General features: G+C 46.7%; 1 protein-coding gene across 1 annotated transcript; it reads left to right on the top strand.

The window, feature by feature from the left end:
• Window positions 1-1,394: 1,394 nt before the first annotated feature.
• Window positions 1,395-14,790, top strand: LOC141069544 (zinc finger MYM-type protein 1-like). Its single transcript, XM_073559198.1, has 2 exons — window positions 1,395-2,930; window positions 14,776-14,790. Exons 1-2 carry the CDS (start codon window positions 1,395-1,397, stop codon window positions 14,788-14,790), a joined length of 1,551 nt encoding a protein of 516 aa, XP_073415299.1.
• The last annotated feature ends 6,278 nt before the right edge of the window (window positions 14,791-21,068 follow it).

The following is a 21,068-nucleotide window of genomic DNA, read 5'->3' as shown; positions in this document are numbered from 1 at the left end:
CACCTGTAGAAGCTATATACACACCAGGCAGTAGTCTACAAAAGCTATATACCCGTATACACACTTGGGAGTCAGCTATAGAAGCTATATACCCCTATAAACAACCGGGGATGTGAGATCCACCTATAGAAAGGATATGCACATGGCAAAGTGAGATTCATCTCACTATATAACACTCATGGTATTATACAGAAGATGTGGTATATACCAGTGTACGCACACCTCTACCTATATACTCCTCACATCATGTTCTATTTCTGTATATAAACCCTGTTATATTCCATTATATAATATATACTTACCTGTAATGTGCTCATCTGAAGAAAATATATTATTCTCTATACATAGGGAGCAGTATTATAGTAGTTATATTCCTGTACATAGGAACAATATTATAGTAGTTATATTCTTGTACATAGGAACAATATTATAGTAGTTATATTCTTGTACATAGGGGCAGTATTATAGTAGTTATATTCTTGTACATAGGGGGCAGTATTATAGTAGTTATATTCTTGTACATAGGGAGCAGTATTATAGTAGTTATATTCTTGTATATAGGGAGCAGTATTATAGTAGTTATATTCCTGTACATAGGGGCAGTACTATAGTAGTTATATTCTTGTACATAGGAGCAGTATTATAGTAGTTATATTCTTGTATATAGGGAGCAGTATTATAGTAGTTATATTCCTGTACATAGGGGCAGTACTATAGTAGTTATATTCTTGTACATAGGAGCAGTATTATAGTAGTTATATTCTTGTATATAGGGAGCAGTATTATAGTAGTTATATTCCTGTACATAGGGGCAGTACTATAGTAGTTATATTCTTGTACATAGGAGCAGTATTATAGTAGTTATATTCTTGTATATAGGGAGCAGTATTATAGTAGTTATATTCCTGTACATAGGGGCAGTACTATAGTAGTTATATTCTTGTACATAGGAGCAGTATTATAGTAGTTATATTCTTGTACATAGGAGCAGTATTATAGTAGTTATATTCTTGTACATAGGGGCAGTATTAAATTCAGATGTCATTAATATCATGTTGAACTGAACAAAAGTTAGTTCTGCAAATCTAGTGACAGACCTTAATCTCTGTGACCAGGTGTGCTCTCCTAGTGCTCTAATTACACCGCCGCACACTCACAATGCTGGGGAGAAGCAGAGGTGCACAGCACAACCCCAATATGTGAGTGACCATTTGGCCCTATACATACTCCTCATTGCGCCCCTTCTCTTTGTGTTTTTTTTACATGCTGGCCATTACAGAACATTGAAACACAGCCGGCCCTGCGGCAACGTTGATGCACATCCTGTCAAATTAGTTTGCCCTATGCGTGAATTTTCAAGAATCTTTGCGTGAATTGTAAGTGAAGGCATCATAATGAAGAGAGTAAAAGAGAGCGGTGCGGCATTCCGTAAAAAGAAAAAAGCCAAAGAAGAGGAGGCAGCAAAGAATAAAGGCGTGCTTTTAAAGTTCATCCAAAAGACATCTACGCCTACAGCCGAAGTGGTGGAAGCAAAAGACAACATTCATGCTGAGACTGAAGATGAAGTTGATATTGCTAACGTTGATACTGCCGAAGGCGCCATTGAGCATGTCGATGATGCGGAAACAGTCGGTGATGCGGAAGATGGTGCGCGTGAAGTTGAAGCATTGGAAGGGCAACCACTAGTCGGTCTGAAAACGGACATACCAACTGATTTTACTGATGTTGGTATGTGGCCTGTTAAGATTGACCATGAAATTCGTGCTATGATTGTCCGGCAGGGATATGCTGCTGTGCAGCACCTCGAATGTGAATTCAAGGAAGTAACGCGACCAGGAACTAAAACAAAAGGTGACACGAGGAAACTTACAAAGACATGGTTTTTTCGTGATTTGCGGAACGGAGAGAAAAGTTTGAGAACATGGATGGTGTATTCTCCTTTGAAAGAGGCCCTGTTCTGCTTTTGCTGCAGACTTTTTTCAACTGGGCTGTCCAGTTTTTCTGCTGCTGAGGGCTTCAGGAACTGGTGGAAATTAAATCCTAAAGTACATGAACACGAAGTTAGCACATCACATGCTCAGGCATTCCTCAACTGGAAGGAGCTAGAGATCCGGCTTGCTGAAGGAAAGACAATTAACAAAGCTATGGAAGGTGTTATTGAGAAGGAGACTAAGAAGTGGCGAGAAATTCTAGCTAGATTACTGGATATCGTCAGATTTCTCTCCAAGCAGAATTTGGCACTACGGGGTCACCGGGAAGACATCCACAAAGATGAAGAAGGCCAGGAAAATAGAGGCAATTTTTTGGAATTGGTTCATTTGTTGGCCAAGTATGACCCTGTGCTCCACGAACATTTGGTAAAAGTTAAGCTGGGAAAGAAAATCGTTACTTCTTATCTGTCACCAGAAGTTCAAAATGAATTTGTGAGCATTTTGGCAGAGCATGTGAGAAAGAAAATCATCGCACAGATAAAGGAAAGCAAGTATTTTTGCATAATTTTTGACAGCACTCCGGATATATCTCACAAGGACCAGATGAGCGAGGTGTTGCGCTACGTGAAACTGGACGGAAATGAAGTGAAGGTGCAGGAATCATTTCTCCGCTTCATTGAGACAAAGGGTAAAAGCGCAGAGGAAATTTCCAGACTGATATTGGCAGAACTGGAGAACGATGGGCTTCCGATAGATGATTGCCGTGGCCAGGCTTATGACAATGCTGCTGTTATGGCAGGCCATCGATCAGGTGTCCAGAAGCGCATCTCCGAAATCAACCCGAAAGCTCTGTTTGTGCCATGCTCAAACCATTCCCTGAATCTGGCTTGTGTACATGCAGCTTCTGTGTCGATTTACTCTGTGACATGTTTCGGCACACTGGACCGGTTGTTTTCGTTCTTTTCTGCATCTACGCATCGCTGGGATGTTTTGATTCAGGTGACTGGTCTAAGCATCAAACAGAACTTTGTTTTTTTTCTGTCACATTATTAAAAATTATTATTAAAAAAGCCATTAGGTCTTCATCCAGCATCATCAAGCTAATACATACATATATAGAGAGAACTGCAAGAAGATGAATGTCTAGAAACTTAGAAATAATAACAGCAGAGATCTTTGAGTGTAGTGTGGGCTCTTCGGATGCTTCCGGATTTTCAACGACCAAAGGGGCGGCAAATTTTTCGACCGCCCCGGGCGCCACAAACGGTTGCTACGCCACTGCTCTGCGGGTGGAGTTCGGTGCTGGAGGCTCCATTATTCTCTATATGGAGTGCGGGTGGAGGTCGGTGCTGGAGGCCCCATTATTCTCTATGTGGAGTGCGGCTCTGCGGGTGGAGGTCGGTGCTGGAGGCTCCATTATTCTGTATGTGGAGTGTGGCTCTGCGGGTGGAGGTTGGAGCTGGAGGCTCCATTATTGTCTATGTGGAGTGTGGCTCTGGGGGTGGAGGTCGGAGCTGGAGGCTCCATTATTCTCTATGTGGAGTGCGGCTCTGCGGGTGGAGGTCGGTGCTGGAGGCTCCATTATTCTCTATGTGGAGTGCGGCTCTGCGGGTGGAGGTCGGTGCTGGAGGCTCCATTATTCTCTATGTGGAGTGCGGCTCTGCGGGTGGAGGTCGGTGCTGGAGGCTCCATTATTCTCTATGTGGAGTGTGGCTCTGCGGGTGGAGGTCGGAGCTGGAGGCTCCATTATTCTCTATGTGGAGTGTGGCTCTGCGGGTGGAGTTCGGTGCTGGAGGCTCCATTATTCTCTATGTGGATTGCGGGTGGAGGTCGGTGCTGGAGGCTCTATTATTCTCTATGTGGAGTGCGGGTGGAGGTCGGTGCTGGAGGCCCCATTATTCTCTATGTGGAGTGTGGCTCTGCGGGTGGAGGTCGGAGCTGGAGGCTCCATTATTCTCTATGTGGAGTGTGGCTCTGCGGGTGGAGTTCGGTGCTGGAGGCTCCATTATTCTCTATGTGGAGTGCGGGTGGAGGTCGGTGCTGGAGGCTCCATTATTCTCTATGTGGAGTGTGGCTCTGCGGGTGGAGTTCGGTGCTGGAGGCTCCATTATTCTCTATGTGGAGTGCGGGTGGAGGTCGGAGCTGGAGGCTCCATTATTCTCTATGTGGAGTGTGGCTCTGCGGGTGGAGTTCGGTGCTGGAGGCTCCATTATTCTCTATGTGGAGTGCGGGTGGAGTTCGGTGCTGGAGGCTCCATTATTCTCTATGTGGAGTGCGGGTGGAGGTCGGTGCTGGAGGCTCCATTATTCTCTGTGTGGAGTGCGGGTGGAGGTCGGTGCTGGAGGCTCCATTATTCTCTATGTGGCGTGCTGGTGGAGGTCGGTGCTGGAGGCCCCATTATTCTCCATGTGGAGTGCGGCTCTGCGGGTGGAGGTCGGTGCTGGAGGCTCCATTATTCTCTATGTGGAGTGTGGAATTCTGTGCTGGAGGCCCCATTATTCTCTATGTGGAGTGCGGCTCTGAGGGCGGGGGACGGTGCCGGAGGCTCCATTATTCTCTATGTGGAGTGCGGCTCTGTGGGTGGAGGTCGGAGCTGGAGGCTCCATTATTGTCTATGTGGAGTGTGGCTCTGCGGGTGGAGGTCGGTGCTGGAGGATCCATTATTCTCTATGTGGAGTGTGGCTCTGCGGGTGGAGGTCGGAGCTGGAGGCTCCATTATTCTCTATGTGGAGTGTGGCTCTGCGGGTGGAGTTCGGTGCTGGAGGCTCCATTATTCTCTATGTGGAGTGCGGGTGGAGGTCGGTGCTGGAGGCTCCATTATTCTCTATGTGAAGTGCGGGTGGAGGTCGGTGCTGAAGGCCCCATTATTCTCTATGTGGAGTGCGGCTCTGCGGATGGAGGTCGGTGCCGGAGGCTCCATTATTCTCTATGTGGAGCGCGGCTCTGCGGGTGGAGGTCGATGCTGGAGGCTCCATTATTCTCTATGTGGAGTGTGGCTCTGCGGGTGGAGTTCGGTGCTGGAGGCTCCATTATTCTCTATGTGGAGTGCGGGTGGAGGTCGGTGCTGGAGGCTCCATTATTCTGTATGTGGAGTGCGGCTCTGCGGGTGGAGGTCGGTGCTGGAGGCTCCATTATTCTGTATGTGGAGTGTGGCTCTGCAGGTGGAGGTCGGTGCTGGAGGCTCCATTATTCTCTATGTGGAGTGCGGCTCTGCGGGTGGAGTTCGGTGCCTGAGGCTCCATTATTCTCTATGTGGAGTGTGGCTCTGCGGGTGGAGGTCGGTGCTGGAGGCTCCATTATTCTCTATGTGGAGTGCGGCTCTGCGGGTGGAGGTCGGTGCTGGAGGCTCCATTATTCTGTATGTGGAGTGTGGCTCTGCAGGTGGAGGTCGGTGCTGGAGGCTCCATTATTCTCTATGTGGAGTGTGGCTCTGCGGGTGGAGGTCGGTGCTGGAGGCTCCATTATTCTCTATGTGGAGTGTGGCTCTGCGGGTGGAGGTCGGTGCTGGAGGCTCCATTATTCTCTATGTGGAGTGCGGCTCTGCGGGTGGAGGTCGGTGCTGGAGGCTCCATTATTCTGTATGTGGAGTGTGGCTCTGCGGGTGGAGGTCGGAGCTGGAGGCTCCATTATTGTCTATGTGGAGTGTGGCTCTGCGGGTGGAGGTCGGTGCTGGAGGCTCCATTATTCTCTATGTGGAGTGTGGCTCTGCGGGTGGAGGTCGGAGCTGGAGGCTCCATTATTCTCTATGTGGAGTGCGGCTCTGCGGGTGGAGGTCGGTGCTGGAGGCTCCATTATTCTCTATGTGGAGTGCGGGTGGAGGTCGGTGCTGGAGGCTCTATTATTCTCTATGTGGAGTGCGGGTGGAGGTCGCTGCTGGAGGCCCCATTATTCTCTATGTGGAGTGCGACTCTGCGGGTGGAGGTCGGTGCTGGAGGCTCCATTATTCTCTATGTGGAGTGTGGCTCTGCGGGTGGAATTCTGTGCTGGAGGCCCCATTATTCTCTATGTGGAGTGGGGCTCTGCGGGTGGAGGTCGGTGCTGGAGGCTCCATTATTCTCTATGTGGAGTGCGGGTGGAATTCTGTGTTGGAGGGCCCATTATTCTCTATGTGGAGTGGGGTTCTGCGGGTGGAGGTCGGTGCTGGAGGCTCCATTATTCTCTATGTGGAGTGTGGAATTCTGTGCTGGAGGCCCCATTATTCTCTATGTGGAGTGCGGCTCTGCGGGTGGAGGTCGGTGCTGGAGGCTCCATTATTCTCTATGTGGAGTGTGGAATTCTGTGCTGGAGGCCCCATTATTCTCTATGTGGAGTGCGGCTCTGCGGGTGGGGGACGGTGCCGGAGGCTCCATTATTCTCTATGTGGAGTGCGGCTCTGCGGGTGGAGGTCGGTGCCGGAGGCTCCATTATTCTCTATGTGGAGTGCGGCTCTGCGGGTGGAGTTCGGTGCCTGAGGCTCCATTATTCTCTATGTGGAGTGTGGCTCTGCGGGTGGAGGTCGGTGCTGGAGGCTCCATTATTCTCTATGTGGAGTGCGGCTCTGCGGGTGGAGGTCGGTGCTGGAGGCTCCATTATTCTGTATGTGGAGTGTGGCTCTGCGGATGGAGGTCGGTGCCGGAGGCTCCATTATTCTCTATGTGGAGTGCGGCTCTGCGGGTGGAGGTCGATGCTGGAGGCTCCATTATTCTCTATGTGGAGTGTGGCTCTGCGGGTGGAGTTCGGTGCTGGAGGCTCCATTATTCTCTATGTGGAGTGCGGGTGGAGGTCGGTGCTGGAGGCTCCATTATTCTCTATGTGGAGTGCGGCTCTGCGGGTGGAGGTCGGTGCTGGAGGCTCCATTATTCTGTATGTGGAGTGTGGCTCTGCAGGTGGAGGTCGGTGCTGGAGGCTCCATTATTCTCTATGTGGAGTGCGGCTCTGCGGGTGGAGTTCGGTGCCTGAGGCTCCATTATTCTCTATGTGGAGTGTGGCTCTGCGGGTGGAGGTCGGTGCTGGAGGCTCCATTATTCTCTATGTGGAGTGCGGCTCTGCGGGTGGAGGTCGGTGCTGGAGGCTCCATTATTCTGTATGTGGAGTGTGGCTCTGCGGGTGGAGGTCGGAGCTGGAGGCTCCATTATTGTCTATGTGGAGTGTGGCTCTGCGGGTGGAGGTCGGTGCTGGAGGCTCCATTATTCTCTATGTGGAGTGTGGCTCTGCGGGTGGAGGTCGGAGCTGGAGGCTCCATTATTCTCTATGTGGAGTGCGGCTCTGCGGGTGGAGGTCGGTGCTGGAGGCTCCATTATTCTCTATGTGGAGTGCGGGTGGAGGTCGGTGCTGGAGGCTCTATTATTCTCTATGTGGAGTGCGGGTGGAGGTCGCTGCTGGAGGCCCCATTATTCTCTATGTGGAGTGCGACTCTGCGGGTGGAGGTCGGTGCTGGAGGCTCCATTATTCTCTATGTGGAGTGTGGCTCTGCGGGTGGAATTCTGTGCTGGAGGCCCCATTATTCTCTATGTGGAGTGGGGCTCTGCGGGTGGAGGTCGGTGCTGGAGGCTCCATTATTCTCTATGTGGAGTGCGGGTGGAATTCTGTGTTGGAGGGCCCATTATTCTCTATGTGGAGTGGGGTTCTGCGGGTGGAGGTCGGTGCTGGAGGCTCCATTATTCTCTATGTGGAGTGTGGAATTCTGTGCTGGAGGCCCCATTATTCTCTATGTGGAGTGCGGCTCTGCGGGTGGAGGTCGGTGCTGGAGGCTCCATTATTCTCTATGTGGAGTGTGGAATTCTGTGCTGGAGGCCCCATTATTCTCTATGTGGAGTGCGGCTCTGCGGGTGGGGGACGGTGCCGGAGGCTCCATTATTCTCTATGTGGAGTGCGGCTCTGCGGGTGGAGGTCGGTGCCGGAGGCTCCATTATTCTCTATGTGGAGTGCGGCTCTGCGGGTGGGGGACGGTGCCGGAGGCTCCATTATTCTCTATGTGGAGTGTGGCTCTGCGGGAGGAGGTCGGTGCTGGAGGCTCCATTATTCTCTATGTGGAGTGCAGCTCTGCGGGTGGAGGTCGGTGCTGGAGGCTCCATTATTCTCTATGTGGAGTGTGGCTCTGCGGGTGGAGGTCGGTGCTGGAGGCCCCATTATTCTCTATGTGGAGTGCGGCTCTGTGAGTGGAGGTCGGTGCTGGAGGTCCCATTATTCCCTATGTGGAGTGTGGCTCTGTGGGTGGAATTCGGTGCTGGAGGCCCCATTATTCCCTATGTGGAGTGTGGCTCTTCTTATCCCTGATGAAGGAATCCGGTATTTTTTTTGGTGTTTTTATCAGTAATGATGTGACTGAGTTAAAGCGCGAGTATACACATATATATGTGTGTGTATATATATATATATATATATATATATATATATATATATACCATTACAACAAGGTCAAGCAGCAGACAACAAAGCTACAGACCGGCAGAGGGCAAAAACGACTCTCCACTGACCATGATGACCGTCATTTTATTTGAATGTCATTCAGAAACCGCAGGATGACATCAAGTGACCTACAAAAGGAATGGCAAAAGGCAGCTGGGATGAAGTGCATGGCAAGAAGGCTGGAGTCACACTAACCTGCGCAAAATACGCTCCGTATTTTACATGCGGAATACGGATCAATGACCCCTAAACAGTGCTCCGTAGGTCATCCGTAAGCAAGGTGTGGTCGCGTATTTTGCGCATGTGTGCATCCGTATGTAATCCGTGTGGCATTCGTATGCAATCCGTATGGCGAGATTTTCTCGCAGCCTTGCAAAATGGACATTTAACAGTTTTGAGGCCTGCAAACAATTTAAATCATTAGCCTGCACCCTATTTAGACACTCAGAAACAGGTTGCTGCCTACATTCTGTACATTTCTCACCTTGCTTTCACGAGGTGTGTTGGTGTTCTTTGTGCAGCATGGCCGAGGGTCTGACATTCAATACAACCGAGCAGGTTCTCTTTACCTGGCTTTTGTCACGGCGCTTTGGCCAACCATATCCTGTGATAGTGGATCCGCGGAGGAGGAGACGCATGTGGGTACATCCACTTTTGAGGCAACGACTCACAAGAGGTCATTTTCACCGCCTCTATTCGTCTCTGCGGGAGCATCCGGAGAAATTTTACCAGTACTGTCGAATGAGCATTTCCACATTTGATCGCCTCTTGGAGACAGTGCGCCCTGGGATCACCTTTCAGGACACTAGGATGCGCCAAGCCATATCTGCAGAGGAGCGACTTCTACTCACAATACGGTATGTACTCCACGACCACATTCTCTATGTTCATAATGTGTGTGTTAACTTATGTTTTTTGGCCTTCTTGGACAAAGTTTAATACCCTCATCTTCCTCAAAATATGTTTCACCTGACACAGCAGAATGTTACATCTAATATGTACTGCATATCACTTAGTCATTGTGCCACCAAATATGTGTGTGTTCTTCTCTATCATTCCCTACCAAGTTTGGTCGGCATGTAACTGATTTTTTTTTACTTTACCCATTCTAACCTGTACTATTTCTGTTGTTCGACAGCTTCCTGTCCACTGGCCTGTCTTATGCCGCCCTCCACCATGAGTTTCTCATTGGAATGTCAACCATTTCAGGCATAGTGAGGTCTACATGTGCAGAAATCTGGACAAAACTCCATGGTGGTCCTACCCGAGCCCAGGATGGAAGACTGGTTAAGGATTTCAAGGGACTTTGAGGAGGACTGCCAGTTTCCAAATTGTATTGGGGCCCTGGATGGCAAACATATCAGGGTGCGTAAGCCGCCGAACTCAGGCTCCCAATTCTTCAATTATAAGCAATACTTTTCTGTTGTATTGTTGGCTCTGGTAGACCCTCAATACAAGTTTATAATTGTTGACATTGGGGCCTATGGAAGGACGGGAGACTCTAGAGTCTTCAATACTTCCATAATGGGTCGGCGGCTACGCACCAACCAGTTGGATCTCCCACCACCACGCCAGCTACCAGGCTCCCCCGAACAATCAGTCCCTTATGTCCTTGTGGCAGATGAGGCCTTTCAGTTATCACGTAATGTCATGAGGCCATATCCCCGGCGCAACCTTGACCACAGGCGCAGAATTTTTAACTTGCGCCTATCACGTGCTAGGCGACTGGTGGAGTGTTCCTTTGGGATTCTTTGTGCCAAATGGCGGGTACTCCAGTCTGCCATTCAGTTGAGTGAGCAAAATGTGAATGAAGTTGTCAAAGCCTGTGTTGTTCTGCATAACTTCACCAGGATACATGATTGTTCCTCCTCTGATGGTGTTGTGCGTAGGCCGGACAATGTGCGCAGGGTGAGACCACCTATCATCCCTCAACATAGACCGCTCTCTGGCCTCAAAGTGCGTGATATATTCACGAATTACTTTATCTCACCTGAGGGGGCAACTTCTTGGCAAGAGAATGCTGTGTCTATGTTATAATTTTTTTGTTTCAAAGTGGGTCTAAATATATATTACTCAAGCCTTTTTATGATTCTATGAGTGTTTCTTTGCATTGGTTGGTGTCTGTTAGTATGTTGTGAGGGATAGTGAGAAATCACACAGAGACGTTAACTAGAGTAGACAAATTTTTAGTTTTGCCTTTTTTTTTTTTTGGTTTTTTTTTAAAGGCAAACATAATTTTGCCATAACACAAATTTGGCAATGGCCAAAATGACCCTTTGGGCCTTCTTTAACTTGGTGTAACATTAACATTACAGAAAAAAACTGCAACAACCATTATGCAATAACAACATTGCTGCATGCCTACATTAACCTTGATTAGGCAACAAAGGGTGAGCTCCATCACCAAAATAAAGTCAAGAAGATAACACTCAACATTTCCTCATAATGTTTTCCAATCATAGAATGATTCCACCATGACAGGCAAGGCTACCTCACATCTTTCACACAGATATTACCTGTCTGTAGAACAGACAATATTTAAGCATGCTATACTGTAAAGGATGAAAATACAAAACTCACTTGTTAAGACATAGAGAGAGCGTGATATTGAGAATGCTGGTCGCCTCAAATTGGTTTACTAGAGGATGCTAATAACAAAGTTGACTACTTAACTAAAGGCAAGCACGCCTTTCCTATGCATTAGCAAGTGATTAGTGTATTTTCATCCTTTCAGGTAACAGTATAGCGCATTTAAATCTTCTTTTTTATACACACATGTAATATCTGTGTGAAAGGCGTGAGGTAGCGTTGCCTGTCATGATGGATTGTTTCATATGTTTGGAAAACATTGTTTAAAAATGTGAGTGTTAAATTATGTTCTAAATGTTGGTGAAGGAGAACACCTGTTTTTTTGTCTAGATTAGAAGCACCAGTTACCTGTTACTGGACATCTCCAAAATTTTGAATCATAAATCCTCATATGTAGGGGAAGGGGAACGGGGAGGAACAGCCTGTGGGTGCTGCTGGACATTGTGGCCAAGATCGCCCTGTGTGGGGCCATACTGTTGCCCATGATGCTGTTGTTGTCCAGCCTCCTGGGCCTGTTGGTGATACTGGCCAGAGTAATAATGATGATGGTGAGGTGCTTCTTGTTGGCTCTGGTAGGCCCGTGGCTCATACCCACCAAGATAGCCAGATCGTCCCCAACCAGGTTGGGACCAGCCTCCAACACTGGGTGGGTACAAGTGGCCATATTGGTGGGGTTGGCTTGATGAAGACATTTGGGGCTGCGGAATAGAAGGATGGGTAGGGGGAGGAAGGGGTTGAGGTGTTGGCCCACGTATTAGGGGCTGCTCAGACCCTGCTTGAGCAAGCATCTGTGTGGATGGTCTCATGCGCATTAAATTTCTTGGTGAGAGCTGCCACCTCTCCAGAAATTCAAACACCTCATATGGGGTATTGGGGGGGGTGCTTGCATCAAGCTGGATCTGAATACACTCCCTAATACGGAGCCTGACCTCACGGGTAAGGGCAGGGAGATAAAGGGTGAGGCTACGTGCATAGGCCTCCTCACCATCATCTGTAGTGACTCTGGACAAGTAATTCAGCACCCCAGTGTCCACATTGGTCCTGCTCTCTTGAATGTTGACCTGGCGCCTTCTTCTTATTCACCTTGTTGCTAGAGCAGCCTGTGGGGAGGGCCTGATCTGGGCAGCTGGGCTGCTGCTCAAGTTGCCCATCTCTTCCAGGATGGGTGAGGTTGCAGCTGCAGACCGTCCTGGTGGTGTGTTGTGTAGGGCAGACATTGTGTGTTCTGGTGAAGCCTCCTCTTCAGCCATCCTTCTTGTAGGGGGAGAAGATGGGCCAGCCACCTCCTCCCCTACAGGATCTATAATGGGCTCAGCCTCTGAGGCCGTTCCTCGATCCGTAAGGTTGGATTGAGTTCTGTTATGAAATAGAACAGAGGCAAAAATACATCAATATTTTTGTCCCTGTAAAGTATTTGTGTAATGTTTTTGTGTCATGTGGTGTGAGGTATGTACTTACGGTCTCAGAGCCAGAATTGGGGCGAGGAAGTTCAGCCGGTCATAGTATATATATATTTGCGCTTGACATGGCCAGCATCCCCACTCCTGGACCGCTGCTGGCGTTCCCGCCGGTACTGGTCCCGGATGCTTCTCCACCGTTTCATCACATCTTCCACTGCAATGTGACAGGAAAGATTGTCAAAATCAGATATTTGAGAGGTCACATTTTCAAACAGTAGTCTAGGCATGGGGCCTTATGGGGTGTGCGTTCTACCCATGGTGGCATATGTAATTGTGCCGATACCCAGGGTCTCATTAGCTCACCTGAAACTAATTTTAGTGGCTAGGAGGATGAGGAGCTTGTGGCCTAACCCCTAATTATGGCTGTGTGAAGCCACGTGTCACATCCTAATGTAACGGCCTCATGAGGCTAATAAAAATACATGCACAGGAAGGGGGGGGGGCTGATTGTAGATTCCTTTTATAGTGCGCGCTAAGGTTAATTATATTTTTATGGTTGCACTTACGAATTTTATGCTGCTCATCACGTGGTCTGTCACCAAAGTCATGGTACATCTGGCGACAGATGCGCCTCCATGACGCCTCCTTTCTTGTGCGGTTCGCATAGTTTGCGTCGCGTGGGTCCCATATTTCTGGACGCTCCTGCACCAGCACAATTAGCATCTCTATATTAATATATGTGGACGCCATGCTGCTGCTGTACTCCGTGGAGGCGTACTTCCTGGATGTCTGGAGCGCTTTTTGACCTCATTTGCATGTCTAGGCTTCCTGATGATGGATTGGCCCATTTCCTGTTCACCAGCCAAAAGACCTGCGTATTGCTCGCAGGTCACACGTGTGTTCCGTGTGTAATGCGTATTTTTTGCGCACCCATAGACTTGCATTGGCGTACTACGGGCGTAGTACGCTGACAATCGCAGCATGCTGCGAGTGGCACGCAGCGTAGGATACGGAGGAGAAATATACGCCTGGTGCGAGTGACCCCATAGAAAATCATTTGTCCGTGTCTAATGCGGGCTTTTTGCGCCTCTCACTCTCCCGTATTCCTCGCCAGTGTGACCCCGGCCGAACAGTTCGTAACAGGCTCCTAGAGGCAGGGCTCAAGTCATGTAAAGCTAGAAAAAAGCCTTTCAATGAGAAGCAAAGGAGAGCCAGGCTGAAGTTTTCCAAAGACCATAAGGAGAGGACTGGAGTAAGGCAATCTTTGATCTTTGATGTTTTATTTGAGGGAAAATCACCCAGCTCTCTGGGTGGATTGGTTTATTGGAGTTTTATTTATTGATATTTTAATTATTCATTTATTATAAAGTTTATTTTGGTTACCCTTGATAAACATCACAGCCATTTTCTTCCATTATATGTGTGTTGCTTATTTATTTAATTATGTATGGTTTTTGTGTTACCATGAGTTAACACATACCAATATGACAGCAGGACATCCTGTGTGGGTGCTTCATATACCTACATTACTATGCACACAAAAAAAATTAAAATGGTAAAATCAAATAGCCCATGGATGGTATCCGTGAGCTTTCTGCGATTTTCATGGACCTATAGACTTCAGTGCACAATTTTGATCTGTGAATCGACTCAAAATCGAACATATCTCAGTGATTTTTTCACAGGCACATGGTTTGCAGAAAACACAAACATGTGAACAGCCTCATGTGTTCTATCTGTGAAAAACACAGATAGAACATGCACATGAAAACTGACGTTTGTATTAGGCCAGGTTCATTTAGAGATTTTGGAGATAGAAAAATCTGTTCTACATTGTGCTTTGCAGATTTTTTTACTTGACACTGTGAAATTATGAGAGGATTCTATGAAGAATATGCCTCAATAAAGTGCTGTCACCTACTGTTCAAGCAGACCCTGTCAAAACCAAAATAAAAGGAAACGTGTTGCGGGAAGGACGGATCTGAAAGGATTGCAAGGTCAGGTGACATCTGTGATACATTTCCCCGATACAAAAGGCCATAGTGGCAAGGCGGGAAGCAGTGTGGTGCCAATAAGTGAGACCAGTGTGACGTGTGTTGAGATGGACACCGCAGGTGTCACTGATACGGTCCCAGAGAGCGGGGATCCAGACAATAAAACTCAAGACACAGCCTTCATCTGTTCAGTACCGACAGACGACCGTCGCAGGTAAAGCACCGAGTGCAGGATATCCACTGCAGTGATCTGGAGGAGCGAGTGAGCCCGGCAGTTACTTCTAGCACTAACGAATGGAACAGGGTAGTGCAGTGGACGGGACGGGGTTTGGCCATTGTAAGAAATGCAAAGAGAGCATTGATTGACTTTATTAGAAGCACTTGCGTCAAGTACCAGTGACCTCATTAGTGCCTGTAACCTAGGTGGGACACCTTTAGTGACACTCTTATTCCTGTGATTGTTGTATCCATTAGGAATTAGAAAGATAGAGGAGAGGAATACTACTCATGAGCTGTATTATGTTAGATATCAACTTTGTCAATATTCTATGCTGTAAATATCCTGTTCTTTCACTACCTAGTCTTTTCCCAAAACTGTTCCTGTGTTAGTGTGAGGCGTCGGGTTCCTGTTGCTGCACAGCGGGAATCCCGAGCCTTGCTTCCGGCGTTCTCCCATTCCTCTCCAGCTGCAGAGGAGGTTACTCAGCAAACTCGTCGGTCCCGGCGCTCTGCCCAGACCAGCTCCGTGGGTTTGCTTGCTGCTGCCACCTCTGGCACAGCTATGGCAATGCATGCTGCTCAGCAGCGAGATTCTCCAGGGACTAAGTCCCCATGTTGGGCCACTGAGCATGCTCGTGGAGTGATCTCCCATTGGAGATCGACGGTCACGTGCTCAGGTCCTGCTCGTGTTCAGATTGGCCTATCCGAGAAGCCAGGAAGGTCCCGGACACTCGCGGCTATAAAAGGCGCGCATGGCCGCTCGGCCATGCGCTAGGATAGACTGTATTTTCAGACTATGAGAAGTGAGTGATGTATGCACGTGTGAATGTCTCTGGTGACTGACTCATTAAGAAACCCCTACCCTTGGTACGCATGTGTTGTGCAGCCTAGCCTGCTAGCGCTCAGGCTTAGGCGTAGGTAGGTCAGAGTTTGAGTCAGGCATTAGTCCTCACCAGTGACTTGGCAAGCCTCAGTGCACGTGCTCCACACTCCTTAGCCAGCGTCTATAGCGGCATTTGCGGCAGCGACGCCGCGCACTCAGTGGGCCTAGAGGGACTCTAACCCCGTGTCCTTGGGGTAGAGTTCTGTAGCCGTGCACTGTGTGCTTTTTTGGCCGGGCTCTGTGAGCTAAACAGGCTCCGGCATCTATGTTCAGCGGTCGTGCGGCTCTGTGAATTAACAGAGTTCGCTCTTGTTCACATTGTGTGACGTAACCCACGTGTGACTGTTTTCACACCGCTTAATTCTTCCGCCATTATCTAGCAGCAGTGTACCACCTCTGCACGGTGGACCCCGGGCTGTGAACTCACCTACTACTATTTTATAATTTGGTGCGTGCCGTCAGCCCTAACAGTTAGGTTGAATAATAAATAATGTTCACTAGTTGCCTGCTCCTGGCCCAATGGGTATTGATCAGTGCGCATTAAAAGAATCACACCACAGTTGGATGTAATCTCTCTTTGATCAATATATGGCATAGCTCCAAGAGAGAGAGGAAGAGAAAAATAGAGCCTTTATTGATTCAAACATAGGTTTATATGTCTCTTTTAATGAGGCTCGGTTAGCTCTAAAATGGGAGTGTTCGGATGTATTCCATTGGTTAGTTGGTTGGGCAGTGAGCTAGTCCAGGCGGATCCATGAGGTTATCAGGCTGGGTTGGTCCATGAAGTCATCACCTTGGGCGTCGTCGTGGGTGAATCCATAGAGCACATGCTGTTTGGCCAAACAGGAAATTCCAGTTCCATTAGCACATGGTATGAGGCAAGCAGGAAATGGCAGCCATCTTTAGTGTCACACTTTGATCTGAAAAAGCTCATGTAAGGTGAAATAATACACTTGAGGTTAATTAAGTATTTGATCTTAAGGCTCTCCTCAACACCTGTCCATATGTGTGTTAAGGAGATAAATTACTTAGTTGGCTACTTCGGCCTTGTCCTTGTTGCATCCAAGCAACCGGCTTACAGAAGCACTAACCTGAACTCACTCCTTTATAGATGGCTGTTAGGAAGGTAGCTCAGGTCAGGAGGCCCGGCGGTCTGATTCAAGGAGGCGTGAAACTGGCCTTAAACTACTTCATGTTTGGACTTTGGATTGCTCACCCCAATGAGCACCACTATGATTTTTGAAAGCAATGTGTCCTGGTGATTACTGTGCTGCCCAAGTCTGGAATTTGTAGAACTCATGAGAGAAAGGAAGCAGTGTGTGTCCTTTTCCTCTGAATTGATGTTGCATTGCCATTTCTGACTGTGACTGATGGACTCCATTGACTTATAACTGGATCCATTGAATCCCATCAAGGTATCTGCAGGCATGCAGTACTATTCTTGTGAAAATCATCAGAATCTGTCATGGATGTTACTTTTGAAGCATCCAACGCAGATGCAGACATGCCCTCAGCAATTTAAGATACTATTGTGCACAAAGGAGATATAATTGTACTACTGAAACTTGGCACCATGGTGAGAACTATTGGACTGGTAAATACAGATTCAATTATGTGTTATATCATAATGTCAATCATATGATGCAGACCAGATACTCTGTAGCACTTCTACAAGGAGTCCTGTGATGAAAGCATATTAGCAAGCTATTTATTAACCCCTTCATGCCACAGCCCATTTTCGTTTTTGCGTTTCTGTTTTTTGCTCCCCTGCTTCCCAGAGCTATAACTTTTTTAATTTCAGTCAATATGGCCGTGTGAGGGCTTATTTTTTGCAGGATGAGTTGTACTTTTGAAAGACACCATTGGTTTTACCATATTGTGTACTGAAAAATAGGGAAAAAACTTTAAGTGCAGTGAAATTGCAAAAAAAGTGCAAATCCACAAGAGTTTTCTTTTTTTTTTTACCATGTTCACCAAATGCTAAAACTGACCTGTCACTATGATTCTCCAGGTCATTATGAGTTTGCGGATACCAAACATATATAGGTTCTTTTTTATTTATGTGGTGAAAAAAATTCCAGAATCTGTTTAAAAAAATTGCAGCATTTTCCGAGATCCGTTGCGTTTCCATTTTTCGTGATCTGGGGCCAGGGCGAACTAAAAAACATAATTCTGGCATTTTGACTTTTTTCCTACGCCATTTACCAATTAATTCATTTTATATCTTGATATATTGGCCATTTCTGAACGTGGCATTACCAAATATGTGGATTTTTTAATTTTGAATGGGGATGATTTGAACTTTTTTTTATTTTAAAAAACATTTTGTTTTTACTTTTCACTTGCTTCAATAGTCTCCAAGGGAGACTAGAAGCTGCGATCTTCTGATCGTCTCTGCTACACACAGGCGATGATAAGATCGCCTGTGTGCAGCAGAAATGCGCACTTGCTATGAGCACTGACCGCTGAGCGGCGCTCATAGCAATCCAGCAATGGCAACCACAGGGGTCTGCTGCATGCCCTAGGTTGTCATGCCAACCCATCGGCGACCCGCGGTCAAATGACACGGGCGCCAATGGGTGGGGTTTGTGACGCGCTTCTGGGCGATCACATTAACCCCTTTCTGACCTTGGACATACTATTCTGTTGATGTACCCTGGGACTTAATACCCATGGACGGAATAGTACGTCATACGCGATCAGCCGCGCTCACGGGGGAATGCGGCTGATCATGACCGGGTGTCAGCTGATTCTCACAGCTGACCCCCGGCACTAAGTGACAGGAGCGGTCACAGACTGCTCCCGACACTTTAACCCCCGGCACACTGCGATCAAACATGATCGCAGTGTTCCGGTGGCATGCAGAAGCATCGCACAGGGAGGGGGCTCCCTGCATGCTTCCCTTAGAACAACGCAATGTAATCACGTTGTTCTGAGTGTCTCCATGGAGACCTCCAGCTCTAAGATGGCCGCAGAGTCCTTTCGGGTCCTGCAGTGAGGTGGCTTGTCAGTGCCTGCTGATAGCAGGCACCGGCAAGCCTCCTTCACTGCCTGTCAGATCGCTGATCTGATACAGTGCTGTGGAAAGTGTCAGATCAGCGATCTGACATGATATAATAATGTTCCATCCTGGTACAATGTCATAAAGTAAAAAAAAAAAAAGTGAAAAAATATTTTTTTAAAAATTCCTAAATAAAGAAAAAAAATATATAAATATTTCCCCAATAAATACATTTCTTTATGAAAATAAAAAAAACAAAAGTACACATATTTAGTATCGCCACATCATCCGTAGCGATCCAATCTATAAAACTATCCTACTAGTTAACCCCTTTAGTGAACCCCAGAAAAAAAACAAAACAAGGCAAAAAAACAATGCTTTATCATCATACCGCCAAACAAAAAGTGGAATAACACGCGATCAAAAAGATGGATATAAATAAACGTGGTACCGCTGAAAACGTCATCTTTTCTCGTAAAAAAAGAGCTGCCAGAGAGCGTCATCAGCAAAAAAATAAAAAAGTTATAGCTCTCAGAATAAAGCGATGCACAAATAATTATTTTTTTATATAAAATAGTTTTTATTGTATAAAAGCGCCAAAACATAAAAAAATATAAATGAGGTATCGCTGTAATCGTACTGACCCGAAGAATAACACTGCTTTATCAATTTTACCACATGTGGAACGGTATAAACGCCCCCCCTCCAAAAGAGATTCATGAATTCCTAGTTTTTGTTCTTTCTGCCTCCCAAAAATCATAATAAAAAGCGATCAAAAAATGTCATGTGCACGAAAATGGTACCAGTAAAAACGTAAACTCGTCACGCAAAAACAAGACCTCCCAGGACTCTGTGGGCCAAAATATGGAAAAATTATAGCTCTCAAAATGTGGTGATGCAAAAACTATTTTATGCAATAAAAAGCGTCTTTTAGTGTGTGACAGATGCCAAACATATGTGTGTGACACATGCCCTTTATCACCCCCTTAGTTTGGGAAAAATAATAAAATTAAAAAAAGTATTTATTTCCATTTTCCCATTACGGTTAGGGTTGGGGCTAAAGTTAGGGTTGGGGCTAAAGCTAAGGTTAGGGTTGGGATTAGGGTTAGGGGTGTGTTAGGGTTAGGTTTGTGGTTAGGGTTATGGTTAGAATTGTGGAGTTTCCACTGTTTAGGCACATCAGGGGCTCTCCAAATGCAACATGGCGTCCGATCTCAATTCCAGCCAATTCTGCATTGAAAAAGTCAAATGGTTCTCCTTCCCTTCCCAGCTCTGCTGTGCGCCCAAACAGTGACTTACCGCCACATATAGGGTATCAGCATACTCAGGACAAATTGGACAACAAATTTTGGGGTCCAATTTCTCCTGTTTCCCTTGTGAAAATAAAATATTGGGAGGAAAAGATTATTTTTGTAATACATTATAAACTTCTGTGAAGCACTTGGAGATTTAAAGTGCTCACCACACATCTAGATAAGTTCCTTAGTGGGTCTAGTTTCCAAAATGGTGTCACTTGTGGGGGGTTTCCATTGTTTAGGCACAATGGTAGAATGGTGTCCATTCTCAATTCCAGCCAATTTTACACTGAAAAGTCAAACAGCGCTCCTTCCCTTCCGAGCTCTGCCATGTACCCAAACAGTGGTTTACCTGCATATATGAGGTATCAGTGTACTCAAGACAAATTGTACAACAACTTTTGGGGTCCAATTTCTCCTGTTACCCTTGGCAAAATAAAAAAAATTGGATCTGAAGTAAATTTTTTGTGAAAAAAGTTAAATGTTCATTTTTTTAAACATTCCAAAAATTCCTGTGAAGCATCTGAAGGGTTAATAAACTTCTTAAATGTGGTTTTGAGCACCTTCAGGGGTGAAGTTTTTAGAATGGTGTCACTTTTGGTTATTTTCTATCATATAGATACCTCAAAGTGACTTCAAATGTGATGTGGTCCCCAAAAAAAAGGTGTTGTAAAAATGAGAAATCGCTGGTCAACATTTAACCCTTATAACTTCCTAACAAAAAAATATTGGTTCCAAAATTGTGCTGATGTAAAGTAAACATGTGGGAAATGTTACTTATTAAGTATTTTGTGTGCCATATCTCTGTGATTTAAGGGCATGAAAATTCAAAGTTGGAAAATTGCGACGTTTTCAAATTTTTCGTCAAATTTCCATTTTTTTCATAAATAAACGCAAGTCATATCAAATAAACTTTACCACTGTCACGAAGTACAACTAGTCAAGAGAAAACAGTGTCAGAATCACCAGGATCCATGGAAGCGTTAAAGAGTTATGACCTCATAAAGGGACAGTGGTCAAAATTGTAAAAATTGGCCCGATAATTAACATGCAAACCACCCTCGGGGGTTAAATGCTGTTGTCAGAGATTGACAGCGACATTTACAGGTTTACAGCTGCGGGAAGATTGCGATCCAACCCACGGCTGAAAGAGGTACATGTCAGCTGTTCAAAGTGGCTGACGCGTGCCAAGAAAGATGTGGGCTCAGCGCCGGAGCTCACATCAAAGGGAGAGACACGACATGCAAAGTACATGTACGGTGCATGCTGTGAAGGGGTTAAAATCACAAAATAGGCATGTAAGAAATTTATACCTAGCACTAAGCTCCAGGATCATTAAAGTACATGTCAGCACTGTAGATTTGGACAT

The sequence above is a fragment of the Dendrobates tinctorius genome, unplaced genomic scaffold (assembly GCF_039654945.1).
Source record: "Dendrobates tinctorius isolate UK_male_01 unplaced genomic scaffold, ASM3965494v1 ptg000265l, whole genome shotgun sequence".
Taxonomy (NCBI): domain Eukaryota; kingdom Metazoa; phylum Chordata; class Amphibia; order Anura; family Dendrobatidae; genus Dendrobates; species Dendrobates tinctorius.
The sequence above is the reverse complement of the archived record's forward strand: the minus strand, read 5'-3'. Positions and strand labels throughout refer to the sequence as shown.

Excerpts from the sequence above, each read along its gene's own strand:
- LOC141069544 (XM_073559198.1), top strand. The coding sequence starts at position 1,395 with ATGAAGAGAGTAAAAGAGAGCGGTGCGGCATTCCGTAAAAAGAAAAAA.